Source organism: Tauraco erythrolophus, chromosome 1 (assembly GCF_009769465.1).
Source record: "Tauraco erythrolophus isolate bTauEry1 chromosome 1, bTauEry1.pri, whole genome shotgun sequence".
Taxonomy (NCBI): domain Eukaryota; kingdom Metazoa; phylum Chordata; class Aves; order Musophagiformes; family Musophagidae; genus Tauraco; species Tauraco erythrolophus.
Genome location: NC_141465.1, coordinates 8,822,648 through 8,843,713, shown reverse-complemented (window position 1 = coordinate 8,843,713; position 21,066 = coordinate 8,822,648). Strand labels below are relative to the sequence as shown.

Genomic DNA, 21,066 nt, shown 5'->3' with positions numbered 1-21,066 from the left:
TGTTGGAGGACTGGTATCATGACTTATGGAAAAAATATTCTTGGAATTATTTAATGCTAACTCAGTCGTACACATGCCTTATAAAAAGTCAAATTTGGAAGTATGCACAAGTTTTGAAAATCGTAATACAGTTGTATTTCAAGTTGTCTTTGAGGTCAGCTCAGTGGGAACTCATTTTTGCAGGCAGCTTTGTTAGTCCCAGATATTGTGTGGCTCTTTGTTTCATTATTGTGTGAGTTTAAAATCTGATACAGATGCAAAAAACATTAAAACCTTTGGAATAATGAATAATAGTTTCAGTCTCTTGATACTGACAAATTTAGTATCTGCCACTGTTTGGAGTGGGAATACTGCCAGTGGAGGTCTCGTTTTATGAGAGAAGTTTGGTTTAATAATCACCATTTTTCGTTTGCTTGATGTAGGAGACCTGTTCTTTGTGTATATGGTTTCATCTTCCTCTACTGTGTTGAAAAAATGCTATAAACTATGCATAGAAGCATAAATTATTTTGCTGCAAAAACGTAATCAAAACATCATTGCTTACAATCTGCTGTTAGAGACGGGAATTACATCAAAGTACTGGATTTTGGTCCCATTTAATTTTGGGGAATGAAGATAACTGTCAAAATAACTGTATTGCGGTTTGCTGTGATTACCAAAAAGCTGGACTGGAAGACAACTCTTGAAAATTCTGGAAGTCCATGGTGCTGGAGGAGTGGTTTAAGTGTTTGGTGTTAACCAAGTGCCCCATGGTTTGTTACAGCTATGTAATCCATGCTTATAAATACCTTCAGGAATGCAAAATAATAAGGTAGGCAGGTGGCCATCTAGGCTAGTAATGGAAAGACTGATGTTAGGCAGGTATAAAAGGAGTGGTAATAAGAAACAACCAGGACTTAGCAAGCACACACACCAAAATAATCCCTTTTGGAAGTTACAGCAGAGCTTCCTTGGAGCCTGTTGTATGTTCAACCCCTGCCACGCATTGCCTGGAATGGTTCTGAGATCTGATTATTCCAGCGGTGTGCTGGACCTTGCCCCACCAAAATCAGCGTGGAAGCCATCCTACATTAACCTAGTCGCAAAATTGGGACCTAAGAGTATGTTGGGGATCTAGTGGCTGCCAGGATGGAGAATGTCCTCATCAGAAGGGTCAGTTATTTGACGCTTTAGCAACTTTATGGCTCCAAGAGCAGGGGAGGGGAGAGCTCACTTTTTGTGTTATTCCTGAAGAGTTTGTGAGTATTTGGAAAGCTGCTCTTCACTAGTGATTAATGAACTATTATTAGTGTTTGAGTCTCTGAAATAATTGTGTGTCTTGAATAATTCAGGAGAGTGAGATTTACCTAGTAGGATTGAACACTGTGTATAGAAAGTATATGTGGTGCGTGCTTATTTATACAGTGTGTATCGTGCCAGATATGACTTCAGACAGGATGCTGAGTAATTCTTTGAGGACAGTAACAGGAGGTCTTTTTGCCCACTTGTCTGAAGGAAGATGACTTTCCAGGATTATAGCTAAAATGCTCTTACGTGGGCAGAGAACTATAAGCCTTATTCTGGCTGCCTTTTTACATTAATGAGTTTTTGGACCAGTGCGATGCATTCTTGTTGCAAGAAGCTGCGGCTGGGAAATCTCTTAAAGTTACAAAACATTTATTTGAGCTTTACTGAAAAATGCAAGTTTTTGCCCTCAATGAATCAGTCTTCTTGAGCAGAAGGAGACATTGGAGCAAGTTACCTTTTATTATAGATGGCTTAGAAACTTCCTTTGAGATTTAATTTTTTTTCTTCATTTTGTTTTCTTGTGCCAAAATTGTCATCGTGAAATCTGAAGAAAAAAAAACAGAGGCCTGTTTGCAGTATTTTGTCTCAGTGCCTGAAGAATATTCTGATTTTTGTTCTGCAAATGCAATCCTGAAAGAATCTTGGATATATTCTAGCATAGCTGTTTTACTAATGAGTTTACATTTTTGTGTATGTTTTACAATACCGTTACTTCTGATATAGAATATTACTTTGTGTTCACAGCAGGAGATAAAAACAAATGTTGAACCTCAGCAAGGTTCCTGTGAATCGGAAATTTTCACTGCTCTGTCGTGAGATTGAACAATCCATCAAATACCAGTTCAAGACTGGCACTATTTTGGTGTCTGTATGCGCTCCTGTGTAACGTACTCTTATCTGCCAGAGCGCAGTGACTGTCACTTACACATCCCTGTCTCAGTTCCCGTGCAAATTGTGTAGCTCCGTGATGGGATCCTCTGTGGGGTGGAGCTTTGAGGTAGATTTCCCTGGACTTCTGCTTACAGTGAGCTCCCTATAGAACAGAAAGGCTTTTCAATTTTCAAAAAAACTAGAGCAACTTACTTGGAGAGAATCAAAGTTAAGGCAAAACCAATAAAGACATCATAAATCCCACGTGTTCCTGTGGCATAGGTGTCAGCTTTGTGTCAACATGGTCCAGGCTTCAGTTTGGTGTTCAGGCTTGGTTTGAGAGCTGCCTGGCTTTCGCACTGTCTGGCCCGTAGGATGTGCCTCTTTGCCACTCATGTGCCATGGTGGTACCTCTCTGCTTCTCTCCACACAGTCTGTCATCTTGACAACACCCTTTCTTAGCCTGAATGGTGGAATTTGGAACATACATAATAATAGTTAATTGTAAAAGACCTTTGTTCTTCTTTTTTCTGGTCGGTTTCTTTATAGTGTATTTTGTGTGACAGCCCACACCAGTTTTAAAGTCTTTTACTTGTACTGAAGAGTTTTCCAGTGGTTTGTCCAATTGGCATCTTTCCTTTAAATTGAGTTTACTATGGCAGAGCAGAGATGACTGTTAAAAGTAAGGCTCTGTTTCCTCTCCCTTTGAACCATGAAGGAGTATAAAATATCACCAGCCACCTTGGTTTGTTTGCATCACGCTCTTAATTACTTTCTTTATTGCCTCTTAGAGCTACGTGTGAAAACATCTGCCTTTTGATCTTAAGCTACAAAAACTACTATGTTAAAGGTCCTCATAATTTAAAATTCCCTCTGCTGTTTTCTTTGTAGCCATTCCTCATTTGTTCCTAGCCATGGCTCTGAAAAACTCTTCCTTGTCTCTTTAGTTCATGAAGTGCAGAACAGACAGCTCTTCATCACTTTGGCAGCTAAGGAGTGAGCATCATTTAACTGGTGAAACAAGGTTTGCCTTTTTAACTATTCCATCTACTTACTGCAAAATTTTGCAGTCATCAGCAAGTCAGGGAGTGCGACCAGCTTTTCAAAACTTAAGCTGGATTTCTGTGTTGGAACAGTGTGCCGCTGCATTTTTTCCCTCTGTCTGCCTCCACCTGCTTTCCTTTCCTGAGCAGATTCGGTAGAAGCCTTGACAGAAGCTGCACTTTTTTGCTTTGCTCGCACTGACAGAAATTCTTGATTAATTATGGAGCTTTTACAACTGCTTTTTATTATCATTTCTTGAAGGAGCTAAGGCTTTCTGCGTGGTCTATCTGTTGTGCTCTCTCCTTTACCAAAAGCTGACAGAACTCACCTATGAACCCTCCATTACATTCCAGCTGGTGGAGTATCTGGGAGGAGAGCATACCCAAGGAGACAGAAGACACAAGGTTGTATTTCACTTTTTTTAGATTAGTAATACTACAGTGGAGTGAGCTGAGCTCTTCTCAGATAGATAGGGCTGTTTTCTAGCAAATTATTTTTCCTCTCCCATGCAAGTGCAAGGCATCTTGGTAGTAAGAAAGTTGGCCAACTCCTCCCTTTAGCCCCCCCCCCAAAAAAAATGCATGCATTTCTTTGTGGCTGGGCTTCAGTGAAGTGAATATAAGAACAGTATAAAGAATAAAATGTTACAGATACACAAGGGAGGATTTAGAATTTTTTCAACACATGAAAAATCATTCCCAGCAGAGGTATTTTAGGTATTATTCATACATTATGCTAAAGGATGAGGAACATCAGGCATTTTTTTAATTTTTTTTTTCTCTACAAAGCATGAGCAAGACATGAGAAATTGTTCCATGCTTCTGCATACCTCCTTATCAGAAATCAGACTCTAATCTTGCATATCCTTTCAGCAGAGAGGCAGTTGCTCACATGAATTGCAGATGGCTTTACTGGGATAATCCAGCCCCTTCCTATCCCACCTTCACAGCCTGGTGGTTGTAATCTGTGCAACGTACCTACAAAATTTAGGTTACAGTGGGATAGCAACATGTTTGGTATTACCATGGTTGCCACTGGGAGCCTCCTGAAAGCTGTATGGGTAGAACGGAGTTCTAAGGTGAGATTTATTTTTTTTTTCCTAAACCAAGTACTACTGTGTTTGCATACTGACAAAAACAAAGGTAGTAACTTTACACCAAAAGGTGCAGGGGCTTGGCTGTGTGGGACAAAGATGCTGTTGAGTAACAGCTCAGAAATTTGTGTACCTGTATAAGCAAACTAATGTAGACTCATGACTGCTTATGCTGAGAAAAAACAGCTCTGCTCTGGTGTCCAGTTTACTTTCTCAGCGTAGTCAGGGACTTCTGGGGAAACAAAAAATCAGCTACTTTCTAGAAAACAATAGCTCTAATTCTCCACATGCTCTAGTTCTCATTTTCGACGTGTTTGTACTTACAGAATTTTTTGTACTTATCAGGTCTTAGTATCTTAGATGTTAAGAGCTAATGTCCTTTCACACGCAAAATAATTCATTCACTAAACAGGAGTTTTTCCACACTAAAAACTCCTTCCACAGGCATTTTCGTCTCTAGAGGGGCCACTACTACCTGTGCTAATACTCTATACAGCAGGCAAAGATGCTTCTACTAGTGCAACAGAAAAAAACACAGCAACTTGTAGAAACAGTAAGAAGGTAGTTCCCAGTGCATGCAAGGAAGTGTAAGATGAATGCTGAACGTTGCTTTTTTTGCCTTAATGTGAAATGAAGTAATTCTTGGTGCAAAAACTCCAGCTGTTCATTGGTAGTGGTTTTTAATACTGCTGAGGCTTTTTGTGAGAGCAGATGAAACCTTTTCCATGATTCCTGGAGTCAAATGCGTGGCAGTGCGAAGAGGCTGTGTCGGTGCTGGAAGGTGACCAGGCAGTGAGGCACCGTCCCCCCTCAGCCCTGTGTTCCCTGTGACTGGAGATGCTGCACCAGGATTGTGGCAGTTTCCAGGTGCAGCAAGTGGGTCACCACCAACTGTGGAAGTGCCTACTTTTTGGTAATTTCTCCTTACAATAATTATGGCTTTTAAACATACGTTAGTGGTGTGGTCTACTTCAGAGATGGGGAAAGTGACAGAGCGTTGTTGTCAGTAACAAGGCTGTCTTTGGGGTGTTTTTTTTTTTATGCAGAACAAAAAAAATCTTCACACAACTACTGAAGGCACAGCAGTACAGACCACATCTTTGAATCTACTTTTGTGAGGTTATAAAGTAAACCTATAGAATGGCTTGAGATAGACCAATTTCTGTGACTTCTGATGGAATATTTTGATTAATCATCCATGCCTTTGTTTCAGCTGTTTTAGATATGTGTCAGATGTTTGAGACATAAAGGATGGATTCTTTTTTACTAATAAAATCCTTTTTTTTGTGCCTTTGTTTCAGAAAGACTTATGTACTAGACCAGTCCAATATGAAGGAGTTGTCCTGAGAAGAATGGATTCTGGCACTCAGCCCGTTCTTGGCAAAAGCTGGTTTTGGAGCGCTTCAATCTGTGAAGCTGCAGCACGTTCAGGAGCAAGGCAAGTGAACTGCAGGCACTTATAGAAAATAATGTTAGACTTTATAATAGTCTATATATAATTGTTATGTATTGTGGCATTGTATTAGTGTGAAACCTGACCTGCAGACTTCCACTTTCCCCTTCAATGGCATCCTGACTGTTTTGACACTGTCTTCTGTAAAGACAAAGGTAAAAAAGCCAAGAGAATCACAACATTATTTGAGTTTGGTTTTATGTAGACTGTGATTCTACTGTGGTTTGACTGTAGAGTTGTTTGTGTAGTTGCTCTAGGTAAGTCAAGTCCAGCATGCAGACAGTACACTTAAAAGCTGTTCTAGTCTTCTGCCATTTAAAGATGACTGTAGGTAGGAGTCTTTCCTCCAACTTCATGGGCAGTACTGTCATTACATGTGCAGAACAATAGAGTCTCTTTTCTTTTTTGCAAGGCAGCAGAGCCAGCTGTTGGTAGAAACTTCTGACTGCTGAAAACTGAGCTCAGTTTCAAGTTTTGTGTGCCTTTTTTAGATCAGAATTTGGTTACTGATCACGTGGTTTCATTAAAGTGATAAGTGTGCATCTCTCAAAGTTGAACGTAGTAGTAGGAGTCTGCTACAGACCACCTGACCAGGAGGACCGGGTGGATGAGGCCCTCTACAGACAGATAGGAGCTGCCTCACGTTCATGAGCCCTGGTCCTCATGAGGGACTTCAACCACCCCGAAGGACAACACAGCAGGGCATAGGCAATCCCTGGAAGTGGTCAAGGCCAGGTTGGATGAGGCTTTGAGCAACCTGGTGTAGTGGAGGGTTTCCCTGCCCATGGCAGGGGGGGTTAGAACTAGATGATCTTTGAGGTCCCTTCCAACCCAAACCATTCTCTGATTCTATATTTGATTACATTATCAGTAATTGTTTTAAGTCTTACCTAAGGAAAAGTTTGAACAGACATCTTCCAAAGCTGACTTCTGCTGGACTGTCACATACAGTAAAATCCCATGGTGCTCGTCTCCTCACAGGTCAGCATCACCCAATTCATGTTCATGTAATGCTGAGACATCTGAAGTGTCTCATAGAGTGACAGGAGTTTCTTCCAGCTTGAAACAAAACCTCTGAACTCCCAGTACAAGAGGAGAAGAGAGTTTACTGCAAGCGTAAGTATGTTCTGGTTTCATCAGTATAAAAGAAAAACAGTACAAATGTTGAACACTTATTCTTATGAATGAAGGATAAACTTCATTCATAGAATCACAGAATTGTTTGTGTTGGAAGGGACCTCAAAGATCATCTAGTTCCAACTCCCCTGCCGTGGGCAGGGAAACCCTCCACTACACCAGGTGCCCAAAGCCTCATCCAACCTGGCCTTGAACACTTCCAGGGATGGGGCATCTACAACTTCTCTGGCAACCTGTTCCTGTTCCATTCATTTACCTGAAAAGCTTTACTTTCTCAGGAACTTTCCTTCCTAGAAATAATGCACTATTTGTCAGCAGAATACTTGGCCTTTTAATTAAGCACTTCTTATGGCCTTTCACTATCTCTGTACATCATTTGTGGGAAAGTAATAAAACAGTAGTATGCCAGAAGACTTTTATGCACACTGAGGTGTGTAAAAGTGAGGTGTTTTCTGCTCCTGAAACATTTTCAGAAATCTAGATACATTTTTACTTGGCTTTTTTTTTTCCCCTCCCCTCCATCATCCAAGATGAGGAAAACCTTAAGCATGAAGCTGAGACAGCCCACGCTGAAGTGGCAGTATTTCAGTTAAGTTGTGTATCATGCAGAATGTGTGTTTAGCAAGATGCAGAGACAGATATGGAAACAGGAAGTGTTCTGCCTTACACAGATGGCTGTCCCTATTGAGGACAGTCCCTCTAGAACACTGGTCAGCTACAGCAGGGAGGCTTGCAGGCATGCTGGCGTTCATTTTCTGAAGACAAGTCTGCTTGTAATGTCACAAGGATGTTTCAGTTTGACAAGCACACGACTAAGCCATTTAGATTCCAATTTCAACCTTATACTTGCAAAAGAATAATTACTATTTCCTTATTTTAGGAACTGCAGTGCTACAATTAAGATAAAGGAAGGGAAAGGTCTGAAAGCAAAAGCAGTTTTTTCCCAGTATAGAATCATAGAATCATAGAATCGTTAGGGCTGGAAGGGACCTTCAAAGGTCATCTAGTCCAACCCCCCTGCAAGGAACAGGGATATCTCCAACTAGATCAGGTTGCTCAGGGCCTCATCCAACCTGGCCTTGAACGTCTCCAGGGATGGAGCATCCACCACCTCTCTGGGCAACCTGTTCCAGTGTTCTACAACTCTCATGGTAAAAAATTTTTTCCTAATATCCAACCTGAATCTACCTCCCTCTATTTTAAAACCATTACCCCTTGTCCTATCACAACTGGCCCTCCTGAACAGCCTCTCCCCGTCTTTCTTGTAGGCCCCCTTGAGGTACTGGAAGACCGCTATAAGGTCACCCCGGAGCCTCCTCTTCTCCAGGCTGAACAGCCCCAACTCTTTCAGCCTGTCCTCATAGGAAAGGTGCTCCAGCCCTCTTATCATCTTCGTGGCCCTCCTCTGGACCCTCTCCAACTGGTCCATGTCCTTCTTATGTTGGGGACTCCAGAACTGGACGCAGTACTCCAAGTGAGGTCTCACGAGGGCAGAGTAGAGGGGGAGAATCACCTCCCTCGACCTGCTGGCCACGCTCCTCTTGATGCAGCCCAGGACGCGGTTGGCCTTCTGGGCCGCAAGAGCACATTGCCGGCTCATATTGAGCTTCTCGTCCACCAGTACTCCCAAGTCCTTCTCCTCAGGGCTGCTCTCGATCCAAGTAATTTTCCAATTTTCCAGTAATTGGAAAATAGCCACGTTCTAGTCAAAGAATAAACTAGCAGCCCCTCTACCAGTATAGAGGAGGTGTGCTGACTGGAGGGTGGGGAGGGATTGTCTCTACATCTAAGCGATGGGTTATAGTGGACTGGAGCCCAACTTCCTCATTCCTCTAAGAGAGGGCAGCTGCCTGCACTGTGCCTCAGCCTCTCCTCACGCAGGACTCCAGTGCTGGCCTCCTGCCAGGTCACTCCAGAGAAGCTCCCTCCTGTAAGTACCACTTGCCCCTGCGGCAGACTCCAGCCACCAGGAGAGCTCTGGTAAGTGCCAGCTGACTCCTTCTGCCGCTTGGTGAGATGGGGCAAGGACCAAGCTGTCCTCTGCGGGTGGCTGCCACACACACCCGCTGCCAGGACAGGTACAGTGTCACTCCTGGAGGCAAGGCAGAACCTGTGTAGCAGTATGGGGACTCGTACCACTTGCATTTCCAAACTGCAACTGAATTAGATATAAGGTAGGTGCTAAATGCAAACATACTGAGTAATAACGTATGTACAATTTATTTAAAATACTTTTTAACATACATATAAAAACCCCTCACTATTTATACAGTCTAAGTTCTAGCAACATATACAAATACTGACTGAGCAACTACAATACATGCTGAGGTAAGAACATACATTCTGGGAGAATACTCAAGCCAAATGAGATTGAAATACATTTTATATCCTTATGTCTTCACATGTAAGAGCGACCCATTAAACGTACCTCTGCTTGTATTGTGCACAGGAGAATTCCAATCTTAACTGTGTCACACAACTTATATTTGGGAACAATGTTTAACAGCTTGTAGCACACGTTTTAAACCCAACCACGACATACTCAAACTTGTCTTCTTAGCCCTGGCAGGTAACATGTTCAAAGTTGAAAAGCAGGGAGCAAAGCTTGGGACCAATTTCTTTCAGAAAAGGAACTTAAGTTCTTGAAACCATCCATTCCAGTCAACTGCTCATGCTGCCCAGATAATGAAACTGCATTACAGTTGCTTAAAATATAAGCCACTGTAGAGAAACTGTTTAATTCTTACGCCATCTCAGCTTACAGTGTATCCCAGTTCTACCATACCTGGCCTACAGTAAAAATTAAATCCAAGCATGTTAATTTTACTGACTTGAACATATCCGTTTATTTTTATGGTAGATTATTTTTTCTCAATCTAAACTAGTAAAGTTTGAGAATGCGGAGGTTTCTTAACTTGGCTGGAATAAGTATGTCACATCTTGGTACAAACAAATAACCTCCCACCCCTTTCAAATAAAATCAGCTAGGATAATTTCCAAGTCCTAGTTGCTGCTGATGGGTAAGAACACTTACTTGCCTGCTGAAGCAAACCTACAGAGCTTGCACACTCGCTTTAGCAAGCAGAAAAAGTTGCAGTAACATCAGAAGTACAACAATAGCCAGGAATTTCTTTTTCATGAATGGGTCTTAAACACCACCCTTACTTACATTCGCGTTTAGGCTTAGAAACCTAATTAAAAAAATAAATATTCTCAATGAACAAAAATGAATGACCGAAAAATTATAGAATTGAGCTTTAAAGTAGCACGGAGTTCGTGATACCATACTCTAGATGTTGAACAGCCCACAAGTAAATTTGCATTACTGAATTTAGCTACAGCCCCTCTGCAAACAAATTTGTAAGTGGTAAGTCAGGATACCGCACTGGTAGAAAGGCAGACGTGGTGGCAGCCCTCTTGAACAGTAGTTTAGTTTCGATTTGGATGTTCAAGGACCCTGGGCAATAAACAAGGCTGACTTGAATTACATCACAGAAACAAACAGCAACCACTGAAGTCCATAAAACTGGGCTAATGTGTAAGTAGGGGGTTTCACATGGATAAATTAATTTGGCATCCTCCCAACAGTGCTGTTACAATAAAAATAAAGCATTTTTTGTTGTGTTTTTTTTCTACTACTTAGGTTAAAAAGCTGTGCTTTGTTTCTAACAAGATAAAAAATGGCAAATACGAACAGTTTTCATTTCGTGATTACCTAGCTAAAACTAGTCTACATTATCCCAAATAGAAGACTGACTGCAATGTTTTCACAGTAGAGAACATTGGAACATTCAAAGGATACAAATGCCATTGAAGGCTTCTGAAATGGACACTTTGGAACAGCGCTGGTTCTCTTGCAAAGGTTTTGGAATCTTTTGTACTTCTAATAAGAACAATCGTAAGTAAAGCCCTAAGGCTAAAGTTTTTTCAGTTGTGCTAAAACGTACCATACATGCTAAATGCGTGTATAACACAAACTGTGCACCATTGGAATATTTGTGTGCTTCCTTCAGCACTCACAAAAGTATATACATGTCTTTGTATACGCTCACATCTTAACACACAACAACAGATACCCAGGGAAGGAGAGCAGGACAGGGGGCAGGGAGAACCTTTCTGAGTCCAGTCACCTCGAGCACCTGGACATGCACACTGACCATAAGGGAAGTCTGAATTCCAGGCAGACACTATTCAGAGCAGCCTTCACTTAGTACAGGAAAATGTACAAGCAGCTGCCATGTAGTTTGCTTGTACGACTTGGTCTGTGCCCCCCGGATCCCTTGAAAGGAACAAGACTGAGCGGCTGAGGGAGACATGGCAGAAAACAGATTGTACGAACAGCAGGTTCTAGTTTTGGAAGGCTAACAAAAATGGTGGGAACCTTCTGAGGAACACACAGCTGATGATTCCTAATCCTGTGGAAAAAAAGCTGAAATAATGTAATTTAGAATCAAAACTATTTTATGCCATCAAGTTAATGGGACTTTTGCCATCAGTCCTGATAGTAGTTTTTGAAGTCCAAAGTTGTGCAGGCATTTTATAGGGTAAAATGAATTTTAGAAGCTATAGTGCTTACGTACAGATCTTGGAAAGTTAGGAGCTTTGGGGTTTGGGGGGGTTCCCCAGAAATAGTACCATTAGCAAGAAGTTATTGGCTTTCGTACTTTAAACCGTTTCTCCCGATTTGTTATTCACATCTATGAATTACTGAAGCTAATCTTGAAGAGTTCTTGTCTCGTGTCTGACAGACAATCATACAGCAGTAACAAAAATGTCCACGGTTTTGCAGAAGACAAGCTGTCGTTATATATACAGCTTAAGGGAAGGCGGAATTACTGGTTTCCCAGACCTCCAATACCACATCTTTTGGTTCGACGTCGTATTATTTAAGACTAACAATATCAAACAATGCAAGTGAAAAAAGAAACCGTCAGCTTTATGGAACTGGCTTTTAAAAACAAGCCATCATTCCATTCTACCGTACTCGTGAGCTAACTCAGTTCATCCTTACTCCCAGTGGAATGGGCCACGCTCTGTGGTACCTGGTACACCATTTCATCAGCAGCACCTGGCCCTGGCTGCCCCTTTGGTGTATCGTACAGCGCCTGTGCTGATGATGTGCTGTCTGTCCTAGATAAGAGTTTATTGTAAGTTCCAACCAGTGGAGGAGCTTGATTCCCTGCAGCTTTGAAGGTGGAAATGGAAGGAACGCCGAGAGGTGTGCTGGGATGGCTGGACATGTCCATGATTATTGGAGTAGCATATTCTGGTCCAGTTATAGGTAGTGGTTCAGCATAAGCATGGTAAACTTCTTGTATGGGTGAATTGTAAGGGTCCAAATCAGCATAACTTGCTTCTTTTCCTTCCTCTGGTTTAAAAGTTGATCTCTGATGAAGTGTGCCGACAATTCCCCCTACCAGTGGCTGAGCATACTCTGTGTTGCAAGCCCCATCAAAACAAAATAAGAAACACAGTTACTTAATGGAAGTTTTTTTGACAGTGACATCATATTAAATACAACCTGTCAACATGTCACAGAAATTATTATCCTAGATCAAACCAGTTGTCTGTCTTTGCCAGTACCAATTGCTTTGAAAAAAAAAGTCATCTCCACCCAATAGTTAAAGCCATTAGGATGGCCACAACATCCCAATTTCTCAAGTTTATACTACTTGACTTGTGAGCTGCAACTTCCCATGTTGTAAATCTGACTCAAAACAAAAGTTTTTTGAAATGTTCTTCCCTGCAAAATTAGAATTAAATGACATTATCGCCCCTGGCTTTGGATAAAAAGTGGTCCTTGGGGCAGAAGGTCTGTCCTCTGAGGGGGAAGCCTGCATGTGGTCAGCTGAGATGTTTTGGTTCAACAGATAATGTGAAAAAGCTGGAGGTGAGAAAGCTGGGTAAAAACAGACAGGCAGCCAAAAAGAGAAAAGTAACTCTGCCTGCTGTGAAGCCGTAATTCCTGCACTTCTGCATTTTTCTGCCATCAGCCTGTAAGCACAGAACCAAAGGCAGAGTCAGTCGTCTTCTCTAACGACGGGTTCACCAGGGGAAGGGCATATGCTGTTATCAGTAACTCCTCCCCTTCTAGATCAAAAAAATTATTTAATCCATACAGTGAGTGTAGGGAACCAAGGACCACATTGCAGATTTGTGCATAAAGATAACAGGATGAAATTATTTCCATATATGAAAACATAACCAAAAAAAAAATCCTTCAACCCTTTATGGGGTTTAAGAACAAATAAAGGTAAAGAAACTTTCAGTTACCACATTAACTGGGGAAAGTGTCTATCCACAGCCCATCAAGTCAATTTAATACATACTTTTATGACATTCTGCGAACAGATTTGAAGAAGCCTGCATTTTAAGAAATGCACTTACCAACAGAACTATTAATTTCTCCTCTGTTCCCAAAAAACAACCAGGAAATAATTAAATGTAGCCAAATTCCTGACATTTTTTGGCATGTCTCATATATATATATATATATATATATATTTTACACGACCCACAAAACCAGTAAAACGTACCTGCAGACTCTGTCTGCAGCATTGTTGGGACTTCTCTTGGTCTTAGGTGACTAATTTCACTGCTGCTGTAGCGTACGGGAGTTTCTTCATGTTCTGCTGATTTGGTTGGGAGAAACTGCTTCATTCCTTTCCACCACCCTTCACATGGATTTAAAAAAAAAACACCACTGTATAGATATATACACACACACTGTGTTTTTAAGCCACTAAAATATTTTTGCACCACAGTTTGTATTTTGTAGTAGCAGGTAAACAACTCAATTATCATTATTTGCATGACACTACAGTTACAAGGTATTTTAACATTTTCTGGCAGACTGATAATTCAGAGGTGACAACATTAACTCTTGCCCAGTCAACTTGCCTGAATGCTCCCCCTTCAAACACACACAGAACTGCTACAGCCCAGTGAATCCAGCCCTGAACGTCCAGTAGCAGCAGCACTGGGGCTACTCGTCACATTAACAAGCTCATGAAATACAACATAGAAAATGCTAAAAAGTCAGCCATGATTTGAATTTTTAAATCAAGTTTTTAGGTGAAATTTTAGACAATCTCAGTTAGAACATGAGAGGACACTTAATTAACGTTGTTTCTGGCTGTTAACGTCATGTTTCTAACACTGTTGAAAAAGGTTGATCAGTGAGTATTTGCAAAAACCTGAATAAAGAGGATTTTCACTTCAGTGGAAACAAAAAAGAGTGACTGTAGTCATGAATGTTTTCTTGAGAGAAGGTAGGGAGGGTTGGTTTTGTTAGGTTCCCCTCATCCCTTCCCTCTGTAGCCATTCTAGTTTTGCTGTCCATTAACATATTTCATTCCAGCTTTAAGAGACCATCCTGTAGGTGAAGCCCGAGAAACCTGAGATTCAAAACCACAGAACACTGTTTGACAACGTTTGAGGTAGCCTGTGGGAGGGGACAGACAGAGGTTCCTCAGAGAGGCGTAGCAACATTATTCTGATACTGCATTTTGCCAAATTTCCTTTCAAAACAGATCTGTATTCTGAACATCTAAATTTAAGCAAACAGGAAAAAAAATCTGGCATGTCCATCACTGACATGTAAATACAGGATATTTTGCGTCTAATATTCTAAAAGACAACTATGGGAAATGGACATGTAATAAATAAAAATAAGGTCATTAAAAGGTTTCTTGTCTAAAGGTAATGGCATACTTACAACTGCCACAAGCACACAGATGTGGAAATTTTCAACATGAGGACAGAGAAGTGGAGTACAAACCCGACTGCCGCAGCAGAAGCATTTCAGGATGCGTGCTAAGCACTGCTTGGTGGAGTTGTCTGATCTCAAATTAATGGGGCACAAGAGAACAGGATGGAAAAATACACCTAAAAGGGGCTGCAAACAATCCCACATGCTTGCGAAGGCAACAAAGACAGACAAAACTTGATAGACCTCTCTACTACGATGAAAGACTTTTTACAGGACAAAAAATGTACCAAATAGACAATTATCAAGTGTATAAAGGCATTCCTCATAAATGATTATTCCCTTCATGTTGTATAATTAAGAGGTTCTATACTTTGCTTACTAAAAAAAAAACCCTGAAGCTGTAAGCTCTAACAGGACACAAGGTATCTTCTATTTACGAAAAAAATTCAGAGAATGAAGCACTTAAGTCTGTCTAGAAAAGAAATTTGGCGTTCACTATGCCCACATCAGTTAGCATTAGAGAAGTTCTGCTTGTGGAAGTTGTGTTACTGCAATCTGAAATACCTATCAAACAAAAAACGACAAGTAAAGGATTTCATAAAACCATTTTGTTACCTGCACGATCCCAGTAAGGGAGATCATATGTGCCCTCAGTTTTTTTCTTGCTGTGAAAAAAACCAAACAGAGTGTATTTTACCTGGTCTGCTTGAAGCATAAGCACCAGTGTCACAGAGGTACACCATAACAACTCCACACAGATAATAAACTCAATCAAACTCTAATTTGTAACTGAAACCAAACAGCCAGAACTAACGAGACAACGGGTAACTTAAACAACACTCCAGTAACATTTAACAAATTACAGGTGTAGTACACCAGTCAGGGATGTTGTTACTACACGACACCACGTAAGACTGATGACCACAAAGTGTGCACACACTCCCGTGCTCACAGGAAAGGGGAAACCTCTCACCCGAGGGTACCCAGGAGACAGAGTTGCTCACCCAGAGGGGCAAGGACTCACTCAAGGATATAGCCAGAAGGAATAACCACTCACTGAAAGAAGGGTGAGGGCACTCAATCCCAGGAATTTTCCTTGGGTGGCACCCCAATCCCAAGGGGAGGGTTTCCGATCACAGGCCCGCTGCTCCGAGGGGAACCACTCAAAGAGGGTCGCCAGCAGGGACTCGATTTTATAGCCTGGTCAGATCTGAACTGTGGTCTCTATTGGTTGTGGTCCAGCAGTTCCTCTGGGCCGAGGCACCCCCTTGGCTGGGAACCCTCTCTGCTGACCAAGGGGTCCCACCTCTCTTATTCCCGGCCGTGGGGGAGCACGTGCTGGCACCTGACTGGGGCACGTACATCACAGTGGTCGTGATGTGACGCTACAGACGCAAAAATAAAGGTGCCAATGAGCCACTGGCTGCCACATTGAAAGCCCTGGCCTTTGTCGGCCAGGGGCAGGGGGCTGCTCCTGCCACCACCAGTAACCTGGCATGCCAGCACCAGTCTGCTGCTACTGGAGAAACCCGTTTTCAGTAAAAGCACTTCTAATGAAAATAGCTACAAAGAGCTGTTTTCACTGTCCTCACTATTCAAGTGAACATTTTCTCACAGAGAATGCAGTTCTGAAAAAAAATCCTTCCACAAGTGTGGACCAGGTAGTTTCCAAAGGGATGCACGCACCATCTCATTCCCACACACTGGGCTAACATGCATTCAAAGCACTTCCATGAATTTATTCATTTACCGGTTTCTCCAATGCCAGGCACAAACTAAGATAAGAATCAGAGTAGTGAAGACCATCACCAGCACTGGAACCAGAACTGCTGCCAGCGCAACATCTGAAAGCCATGAAATTAAGCGGTGTCAGACAGAAGAGCTTCTCATTAATCAGTTTTTAATTTGAAAATTACTTAGGTAAAGCGCATAGAGATTTTAGCATCTATCACACCACAACCCCCAGCTAAGCTGCCCTGCTGGATGCTCCCACAGTGTCAACGGCAACTGACATCTAGCTCTTCTACATGTATGCACAGCTGGTGTTTTTGCAAGGTTTTTCATCAAAATCAACAGATTGGTGTTAGCATAAGTAAGATTTTTCTGTTAGAACAATGTATTTTATTATTAACAAGGAGGCCAGGAATATGCAACTGCTTAAGTTTGAACTTCCCATAAGAAGTACATACCGCACGCAGTACTACCTACGTAGTCCTGTCCCCTGCCTTCTGAAGGACACTGTGCCAATGCCTGCATCTGCAGTGATCTTGCTCCCTTTTCTGACAATTTCTTCGTTAAACAAAATGATGATGCCAGATGATGTTTTTCAAATTTCATGCCAAGATGGCTGCTCCATAAAAGATTACCTATGTCAAAAGTGTTTTGTCCTAAAAAATTATCAAACTGAGTAACAAAGCAGTTACATCTGATTAATTCTGAAGGGAAGCCCAAGTTGCAGCTTCTCCTTCTGACAAAATTTGTTCAGTAATTAAAAGCTGAACTCAGTTTGAACAATTTTGAGAGACGGAATTTTGTATGACTTGGAAGATTGGTTTTGTTTCTGTATGCAGTACGCAACTGCACATGTTTTATCATATGTATATATTTAATAACTGGTAAATTTAATATTAAAAAGATTGCTGCTATAATATATTAAGTGCTGAGAAAATTTAAATTCAGAATGCACACTTAATATATTCCAAACTACTGTAAGGAGTTCTCAAACACTTCTGTTGCTTAAGTGTGGATACCTTTGGTTACACTTGGAGTCACTGTGGTGTTTTTTATTTCAGGTGTGAAAGTTGTTTTATCTGTCTGCAATGAAGTCTTCACTGAATGAAGGGAATCATCACTGAGGTCATTGTTCTTGTCATCATTCTTGTTCTGAGGTGGTGGTGGCATGGTGATTTTAGGAGCACGGCCTTTAGAAGAAAAGAATTTATTAAAAAAGTTTTTTGAAGTGCTAGTTTCCTGTGTTTCCTTTTCAGGAGAAGACAGCTGGAACAGTTTGCTCTAAAGCTTTTGTTCATGTTATGCAATGAGGGAAAAAGCCCCCATGAATCAAGAACATGGAAAGCAGGTGACTGGTGTCTTTTGAAACACTTATTTTCTAAATTACTTTGTTTACACCTAAACTAGGTATTTTCCAGGTTAAGTGTAATAACTTTGGAAGAAATTCAGAACTTACAGAAGGATTATGCAGCTGAGAAGTACTTTTTTCACATTGAAAATACACCCACAATGTAATCTTCGCCAAATTATTTCACTGCTTGTCTTGCACAGTTGAAAGGTTTTCAGTTGCCTTACCTATACTAAACTGACATCCTAGCAATTCCACTTTCATTGCAATTTTCTGGTGCCATTTTAAGGGGTTAATCCTAAAAAAGCGTGCAATAATAGGTGGAATGAAATTATTGCGAACTTCCTGGTACAATTCAGTGTTCCCTTGAAATATCTAGAAAAGACAAAAAAAAAAAAAAGAGACACAAACATTATGTTACACAAATGCAATAACAAAGAAGCCACTACAAACAATTTTGATGTTTTATTTAGGAAAAATAAGCAGTGCAGAATCCTGAAAACTCATCCCAGAACAGTGCTGCTGCCTGCACGTCTCCACTCACTCAGCACTATTAAATATGTAACTAAATAACACAAAGAACGGTGCATGTGTATGCGTACACACCCGACAACTTACTTCAGAATAAAGGTACCATGGAATATTCTACTGATGCCCCCCAGGCACTGTCTGCTGTTAAAGACATCTCACACGCTTGTGGCACTGAGCAATTCTCAGTCCTTTCTGGTATTTTGCACTTTCTCTTCCAATACACATAGCAAGCAGTTGTGACCAAAAAAAAAAAAAAAAAAAAAAGGGAAAGCAGGAATTAAGTGGAGCCTTCACACAGCCCAATAGTTTAAGCAGAGCCTGTCCTGTGAGTGGGTATGGCATTTCTTAGAAGGCACCAGAGACACAGTCAAGTATGTAATCGCACTGTCCTCTAGTGGTTGCTGTCCACAAGGGCTCAACCACGAGCGAAACAACAGGATTTAGGCTCAGAACATCTGAGCTCTCTTCAGAGTCCCGCGCAGAGTCATGCAGTTCTGGGAGAGAAGGGCACAGACTTTGCATGAAGGATGAGCTGAAGCTGGTCTGTCACTGCTGGTCCTCGGACACAAATAACTCATTGAAACTTGACAATACAGAACGGGTTTGTCTGGATGAAATGTAAAACCAGTAAGCAGATAGCCACCATGATGCAGTGTGAGCACACTGACACACTCGCAGCCAACTGTGGGGTTTGTACTGAGCTGCTTAAAACCAGCAGGCCCAGTGCTCCAACCAGCAAGCCACCCCATCATCTTCTTTGGGAGGACTGGTTTGGTATCACGTCTTTGGGTAGGAAGTGAACTGTCTCTCCACGTTAGTGCACAGCAGTTGGTCTTTGCCGCTGCAAACGCAGCTCTTGGGTATTACTGCAACACAGGTCGCCACAGAGGGAACAGTGAGCGAGTACCATGCTTGATTTTAAAGCACTGGTACGGATATTGCAAATCATGTTGGACATCAAGCAGAATTACGGTATGTGCCTGAAAAATAAATTCTGTAGTGAGTTTTCTGCTCACTCACACCACTTGGTAAACAGGAAAGCACCTTGCCGCTCTTAAGGACAAGCACTGTATCGTGTAGCAGGTGATGTGCCTGCATAAAACGGAGCAGCCAAGAGTTTTTAGCTCACTTCTGATCAATGCAGATCCCTGGTGTTTCAGTCTTGATAAACAAGACATAGATTTTTGTATTGCATTCCTGCGTTTAAGATTTTTTAACAAAATGACCAGAATATCACTACAGGTTTGAAAGAAAGCAATTATTCCAGGAAATTATCTGTTCCAAAGCCAAAAATAACTCCCAAACAACCCCAGGGACCTTTAAGGGGCTCAGGCCTGGGCTCCTTGGTGTATGTAACATGTCTCCACTCTCAAAGACACACAAGCCTCATTACTATTGCTTACACAGAAGAATTTTGGTTTGTCCTTACATAGACGTTAACTGTCATCATGTTTGAAAGCACTGACTGATCAAACAGACACAGAAGTCAGTTTAGTTAGGGACAGAAAAATAAATCAGTTGGTAATTTAAATGCACTACTTCATGTTTCAGTGTGTTGGTTTTTCTACATCTGAAATTACTAACCAGCATGTTCATTTTTATGTGTCCAAGTAACACTATCAAACTAACCAGCCCGCTCAGATACTAAAAATGGAGGTGAGCAAACACAAGGTGTATTTTACTTGAAAGCATACAGTCTCTGTTCTTCCCCAGCTTACTGCAGTGCAGATTTACAAGCCAATGGCTCTCAGTGACAGTTGTCCTGCTCTGAATTTAGGCTTATTGTTCTTAACTAAACTTACTAGCCGCAAATGAGGACATATTAAATGTGGGGGCAAGTCTAGAGTGCTACTTGGGAAATAAACGGATAATACAAATCTAATGAGACATGGCAAGAACACAGAAGACCAAGTTCAGATTTACAGCCACTCTTCCCCTAAACTAGGGCAATTTTTTATTATTTATTTATTTTTTTAAAGCTGACAAGCTTGTAACTACAGATTCTCACCAGAGAATTATTTGGTTTGATAAAGACACAAATGAGAAGCAAAATGCAGAGGTGACTCTTTAAGGGGATGCACCTGGCCCAAACTGCTGTACTGTAGCCTTGTTTGCACTGTGCCATGCCAGTGCCCACTACTAAAAGAAGGTGCAAGCTGTATCTGGCGGCCCAAGCAACAAATGCAGAAGTTACAGATTAGGAAAACAGAGGCCCAACACTGAAATCAGTTAGTCCCACTTCAGGTTTCTGAGGCTGAGCATGTAACAGCAAAGGCAACAGGAATCGTTAACATTGACTATTATCTTCAACAAAGATTAACGGTAAAGTAGTTCTTTACTCCAGGCTTTTATTGGTCAAGCTTTTGATGTCAAGTGTTATGACAGTAACTTAAATTTACCTGCAGCTCAGTATCTTTTGTTCACTTAATGTTTTGCAGAAAAAAAAATTGTTTCTGAGCTCAATACAGTGCAAGTTTTGATGAGAAATCACTTTCATATTCCATTTATTATCAAACTCTCCATTTGCCTCTGTGCTGTCAAAAAAACCTTTTCCAACACTCCAACTTTGATTTGTCATTTTTCCCCAATTCAAGCATTTTATTCTTTTTTTTTAATATATAAAAATTTTAATAAAAGCTTTTCTTGAGTATTGACAGACCTTTAGAAGCTATTTGCAAAAAGGACTACAGGAAAGCCTTGGAAAAGCTCCTAGTCTCCTGAACAATGGTAGGAATTTCAAACATCTTTCAAAAGAAAGGGGAACTGCATCACCTGGTTGATCTGGTGTGCAATTATGTAAGGCTCAAAGGGAGAAGCCTTCATGCATATCCATCCAAAAGCAAAGCCGTATTAAGTGAGAT

General features: G+C 41.3%; 1 protein-coding gene across 1 annotated transcript in view; it reads right to left on the bottom strand.

Moving 5' to 3' along the window:
• Positions 1-11,875: 11,875 nt before the first annotated feature.
• The window catches only part of DCBLD2 (discoidin, CUB and LCCL domain containing 2), a 48,274-nt gene continuing 39,083 nt past the window's right edge, over positions 11,876-21,066 (bottom strand). The window contains exons 10-15 of the mRNA XM_086623456.1: positions 17,902-18,049; positions 17,346-17,516; positions 16,346-16,439; positions 15,211-15,260; positions 13,421-13,558; positions 11,876-12,318 (exon numbers count right to left, since the gene is read on the bottom strand). Coding sequence (XP_086479582.1) covers positions 11,876-12,318; positions 13,421-13,558; positions 15,211-15,260; positions 16,346-16,439; positions 17,346-17,516; positions 17,902-18,049 — 1,044 coding nt within the window. The remainder of the gene's footprint in view (positions 12,319-13,420; positions 13,559-15,210; positions 15,261-16,345; positions 16,440-17,345; positions 17,517-17,901; positions 18,050-21,066) is intronic.